We start from the raw sequence: 6,422 nt of genomic DNA, 5'->3' as shown, positions 1-6,422 counted from the left end.
CTCTTGTTATTATGTATTCATGTTATTACTGTAATGTTCAAAATAAAATTCTGTTTCAAAATAAAAACAGAATTTATAATGTGTAATGCAACATGTTCTGTTTCCGGTGCCAAAGGCAAAACGCTGATGGTGTTTCCCCGTTGGACAGCCAAGCACAGGTGTTGCTGAAATAAGGTGAGTATCTCTGGTCATGTGACACGATGACCTTAACTGACGTCACATCCATGAGGAACCGGAAGTCTGCAAATCGGATGCGTTTCTCTTTGGCATCATTCGAGGCATACTCAGCAATATGTCGACCTAAACAAATTTTGGCATGTTCACACGACTTGCAGGTGAAGGTAGCTCACAGGGCACCGATTCAGGCCTTTAACAGGTGCACGTGAGTGTCCCAAAAACGACGAGGATTTCAATCCTGGTGTTTCTAATAACAATAGGTTTACCACTCACAGCGTCATCATTTAGTACATTTGTCACAATCAATGGAACCGCGTCCACAACAACATTGTTTTTCTCTCATGATCATCTGACAGGTAACTTGACAAACATGTAACGTACAGCAAGCATTACCTGTCCTCCTTTTATACGTCCTTCATTGCTCTGTCATCAGCCTGGTGTTGGCTTAGCGGTTAAGGTGCCGGCTTTGGATCCTATAATCCGGTTAGGGTGCCGGCTTTGGATCCTATAATCCGGTTAGGGTGCCGGCTTGGGATCCTAGGATCCGGTTAGGGCGCCGGCTTGGGATCCTAGGATCCGGTTAGGGTGCCGGCTTGGGATCCTAGGATCCGGTTAGGGTGCCGGCTTGTGATCCTAGGATCCGGTTAGGGTGCCGGCTTGGGATCCTATGATCCGGTTAGAGTGCCGGCTTGGGATCCTAGGGTGCCGGCTTTGGATCATAGAATCCTGTTAGGGTGCCGGCTTGGGATCCTAGGATCCGGTTTGGGTGCCGGCTTGGGATCCTCGGATCCTGTGTTCGAATCCCGGTCAATCGCTGAATTAACTAACACCAGGGGGGTTGACTGAGCCTGTCATCCTTCCGAGGTCGGCAAATTGAGTACCAGTTCACTGGCAATTCCGTGTTTGTCGCAAGAGGCGACTAACAGGGTTGGCGGCAGGAAGGGCATCCAGCAATAAAACATTGCTGCAAAAAGGGGACCAATGTGCCCGAAAAAGGCCAACCCCTGCTCGAGGGGAAAATGGCCTCTAAAGGTGGTCCCATTGCTCTGCTATTGTTGGTAATCTAAAGTACACCCTAACTACTCCATAAAGGTCATCCATTCTTTTTTGCCATGTATCGTTTACCACTCTTATCATGCCATCATTTGCCATGTGTCATGCCATCTACTGGAATTCCACATAGACACAATTACTGTACATTTGTCCATCAAGAAATCTGCTTGTTCAAGGTCACGAGTTTGTGACCGATGTGAGGAACCAGTTCAATGTCCAAGATCATGTGATTACCGTCCGTTACGAGCATTTTCCGAAACATTCTGCTGCCCACCTGCACCATCCGTGGTACTTTATAAGGATTGTGAAGACGAGCAATACCAACATTTTAAATCTTTTTAGCTGACCATTCAAATGGTAGCAGTGTTTTGAACCCTTCAGCTCCGGTGATGCAACTCGAGCGTGGTGTCAGGTGAAGAGGACTGCACCTGGACATGTTTGTAAACAAAGTTTGCAGTTTCTAGTTAACAACATTGTTAACTGTCTTCTTGGTAAATTAAAACTCCCGAGTATCATCACTTTTGCTGCTTCATGAAGACAGAGTACTGGTCCATACTGCCCAGGTAACGGACGAGTCTGAAGAGCGTCCTCGTTGCCATGACTACACGAGAGACTCTGTGCTTTCCATTTCCACTTCGTCGTGGTTACCCATTGGCAATCCGTTGCAGTCACCAAACCCAGCAGCTTCTTGGAGACCAAAGAGACTGAGCAGCGTGCGGTACAAAAAATGAAAGTGTTCCTACGGGAAAACAAGGCACATCAATGCATAATGAGCACCTGTCAAATGCACAAAACCAAGGAATCGGTCACAGGTGAGCATAACATGAATAGTTAACGATAGTTCGACAAAGGAGATGAAAAGGTGCAACAACAGGTGTTTTTTTTTTGAAACCATGATACAAAACAGACTTAAACTGCGGTAAATGACTATCACTAGGCGTGTCTACCTGTTGTTTTGCTGATGGATTTCATCAAAAGACATCAAGTTGTATATCAGAAACATATGGCATGTCTATCTGTGAATCTCAACAAACACGTAACCTGAAGTGAAAAACGAAAAAAGGATCTTTTATAACACGCAGAGTAGTTGTTGTTGTTGCTGCTATCGTTGTGCCGATTGTTTGAGCTCCTTCTGTGTCCGTGACACTTTATTTTTAAAATCTAAAGGGTTCCCGCTCTTATATCATTGGATCCACCACGTTAAAGGTTCAGCTCCTGTTTCGTCTTCATCCTTCTTCCCGGAAACACGGGCTTTTTAAAACGGGCATCTTTTAAATGAATAAACGGACAGGAACTTCTGTTCCAAGTCAATGGATTGTTAGCTTTCCCAAGGAAATCTTTTATTCTTACGCTGGTTGAAAGAGATTTTTTTTAAAAGAGGTTTATATACAGACTTGGCATTTAATATGGATTTTTTTTTTTTTCTTGACTTGGGTTTACTTTCTTAACTCAGTATATCAATCTGGTGAGTTTCTTTTTCACTTTGGTGATTTATTTGTTAAAAGAACCATGTCACTGATTGTCTGTCGCAGCAAGAAGTCAACAACAGGATTATATCACAGGTGGCGTGGCAAAATGTACGGACAGGTGCATTTGACGATTGGCTTCACAGTCGGGTATACAAGGGTTGTTGCGTTCTGTATTAGTGGAAAACAACTGCTGCACGTCTCCAAAAGTTATTGCCGCTTCCTCTGGAGATGGTCCGTCAACTCGACAATGCTGTTTGTCATGGAGTGGTGGCTTTACGAAATTACGGCATGAAAGAGCATGCTATTGCTCAGCAGTATGGCATCACTCAAGGTCAGGTGTCAAAGATCCTGAAACGAAATGCTCAGAGGGGTGTCCCTACTCCAATACCGAGGCCAGGACGTCCCCGCAGAACCACAAGGAGGGATGATCGCCAGCTGCACCGGTGAGTCCGCAAAGGCCGTACCAAGTCAGCTAATCGGCTTAGGGCTGAGTGGCAGCAACTGACAAATGTGCCTGTATCCAGAAGGCTAGTCAACCAACGACTGGTTCAAGCAGGCTATCGTGCCAGTCGTCCCCTGAGAAAGCCACGCTTGACCAGACAACACCACCAGCGCCGATTGCAGTGGGCCAGAGAGCACCGTCAATGGCAGCCAGGACACTGGAATCACGTGATCTTCAGTGACGAGTCTAGATTTCTGGTCTATCGTCAAGATGGCCGCGTCCGAGTGCGCAGACAAGTGCATGAAGCCTACAACAAAGATTGTATTGTGCCAAGAGTCCAAGCTGGAGATGGTGGGGTGACCGTTTGGGCTGCTTTTCATGTAGGGGGCAAAACTGACCTGGTTGTTCTGAATGGAAACCTGAAACAGTTCAAGTACAGGGTCATTCCGGAAGAAACATTGCTCCCATTTGCTCGTGCAGCCTTTCGAGGAAACTTTGTCTTCCAAGATGACAATGCACGGCCTCATCGTGCTCGCATGATCCAACACTTTCTTGCTGACCGTGGTGTAGAGCATATGGAGTGGCCTGCCATGTCCCCGGATATGAATCCGATAGAGACCATGTGGGCAGAATTAACGCGTCAAATCGACCACTTAGACCAGCAGCCGACCTCTGTGTGTGAATTGCAGCAGGCTATTGTCACTGCATGGCAAGCGATTCCTGTCCAAACCTTGGCAAATCTCGTGAACAGCATGCCTCAACGTGTACGTGCTCTCCTGGATGCTCGTGGGGGTTACACGAAGTACTGAACTGTAATTTTACTGTTTGTAATCCCAGTCGTATTTTTACCTTCGCAAAAGCGGAAGGTTATGTTTTGATCGCTGTGTATTTATTTGTATGTCTGTGTGTGTGTATGTTAATCGCATAACTCAAAAAGTATTCAACCGAATTGCATGAAATTTGGTGGGATGATTGGTTATTATACGGGACACATTTGATTAGATTTTGGGAAACAGATTTGCTCAAATTCTGACTATTTTTAACTCGATCGTATTTCACTCAAAGTTATGAGCGACTGAAGAAGAAGATGTCCATCCAGGACGTCATCACTATAACGCGATCTCCCGCGATCATTTCAACCTCAAAAAAAATTATAATTGCAGATTTGACAATAGATGAGGCATATTAACAAACGAATGAAACAGATTTGCTCAAATTCTGACTATTTTTAACTCGATCGTATTTCACTCAAAGTTATGCGCGACTGAAGAAGAAGATGTCCATCCAGGACGTCATCACTATAACGCAATCTCCCGCGATCATTTCAATTTTCAACCTCAAAAAAAATTATAATTGCAGATTTGTCAAGAGATGAGGCATATTAACAAACGAATGAAACAGATTTGCTCAAATTCTGACTATTTTTAACTCGATCGTATTTCACTCAAAGTTATGAGCGACTGAAGAAGAGGATGTCCATCCAAGACGTCATCACTATAACGCGATCTCCCGCAATCATTTTAACCTCAAATGAAATTCAAATTGCAGATTTGTCAATCGGGGAGGCATATTAACAGACGAATGAAACAGATTTGCTCAAATTCTGATTTTTAAAAATCGATCGCATTTCACATAAAGTTTGAGGTACTAAAGAAGAAGAAGATTCGTTTAGCTTCTCAGATAAAATAAATAATTCTGTCTGCAATTTCAGGTTAATTACCTTCGCAAAAGCGGAAGGTTATGTTTTGATCGCTGTGTATTTATTACCTTCGCAAAAGCGGAAGGTTATGTTTTGATCGCTGTGTATTTATTTGTATGTCTGTGTGTGTGTGTGTATGTTATTCGCATAACTCAAAAAGTATTCAACCGATTCGCATGAAATTTGGTGGGATGATTGGTTATTAATATCCGGGAACCATTTGATTAGATTTTGGAATCGATCGGGTCAAAGGTCAAGGTCATGAAAAGGTCAAAATCGTCTTTTTACCATAGCGCGGTCAATTTGTGTCCAATTTGTATGAAACTAATGCCAAAATGCTTTGCTACACAGATCTTGTAGTCTTTTATTTTGGCAACAAAAGTATCTGCGGCGAAGGTATGCGCTCTACCGAGTGCCCGTTCTAGTTACTTTTGTTTTTGTTAAAAAAAATTTTGGCTAATGTGCAAAATAAAGAGATACTTCTGGAAAACGCACATAAGTTTAACACAGTACTGTCCGTGAATTGAGTTCGATATCAGTTTACATCACTTTCAAGGATCAATTTATTTGTTTCAAAATGTCAAATGTGGTTTTTGTTTCTTTTAAAGGTCACATTAACAAAATCTAGAATAATTTCAACATAATTCCAATGAACTTTTGGTTCTAAGACATCTTGAAAAGTAAGTTCACCCCCACAAAAAAAATATTCCATATTAAATGCCAAGTCTGTATATTTCTGAACAGCAAAGAAAAAAAAAATTAAGGTAGAATCGAGGCAGAGGTCTGTTGCCTATACACTGCCCAGGTTGAAATTTTTGTGGCCGATTGAAAAAAATTCTAATTCTCCTGTCGGTTTTGCATGAATTTGAAACGCACCTTTTCGTTTTTTTTGGTCCAAGAAGTGTTTCTGTGTTTCAGGGTGGCACAAACACAGACAGGCAGACAGACATCATTAGCCTATATTATAAATAGATGACCCGCGAGAATAAATTGGGATGGACACATGGACGGACGCTTCTTTTAGTTCTGTATTATATACACAAAGAATTAAGTTAAGCACCCCTACACAACGAATTAAGGTAAGCACCCCCTAATATATATTCTTTGTGTATATGTATACATTGGCATATATTCTAAGGTATGTGAGATCAAATAATGATTGGTATGACATTAGCAATTATCCATTGATGAAATTGAGTGATCAAAGTGAAAAAAAGTGATTGGTTGAGTCAGTGATCCGATCACGTGGGTCCTACACACGTTATTGACGCAAAGATCGCTAGAGGTCTTCTCAGAACAATGACTGTACGTTAGAAAACATAAACGTCATCCACACTGTCCGTGATGGACCTATAGCTCCATACTTAAATTGAGGTGAAAATATGCCTAAAATTCCCAAAAAATTTCACCTTAAATTATTCAGAATAAAATATTGAAAACGGCATGATTGTTATGTTTTTATGTGACCATAATATCACTTCTCCAGAAAATATAGCAATATCATGGGTATATTACACTGTTTTGACGACAACAAACTTGTAATGTGCGAGGTTGTAAAAAAACGGGGGGGGGTGCTTAACTT

General features: G+C 42.2%; 1 protein-coding gene across 5 annotated transcripts in view; it reads right to left on the bottom strand.

The window, feature by feature from the left end:
• Positions 1-418: 418 nt before the first annotated feature.
• Positions 419-6,422, bottom strand: part of LOC137412972 (receptor-type tyrosine-protein phosphatase gamma) — a 280,669-nt gene continuing 274,665 nt past the window's right edge. For all 5 annotated transcript variants that reach the window (XM_078766398.1, XM_078766399.1, XM_078766400.1 and 2 more), the window contains one exon: positions 419-1,969. In XM_078766398.1, the coding sequence (XP_078622524.1) occupies positions 1,832-1,969 (138 nt within the window). In that variant the 3' untranslated portion in view covers positions 419-1,831. The remainder of the gene's footprint in view (positions 1,970-6,422) is intronic.

Source organism: Myxine glutinosa, chromosome 12 (assembly GCF_964187855.1).
Source record: "Myxine glutinosa chromosome 12, kmMyxGlut1.1, whole genome shotgun sequence".
In the NCBI taxonomy this organism is placed as follows: Eukaryota; Metazoa; Chordata; class Myxini; order Myxiniformes; family Myxinidae; genus Myxine; species Myxine glutinosa.
Note: the sequence above shows the minus strand (reverse complement) of the source record. Positions and strands in the feature narration are given on the sequence as shown.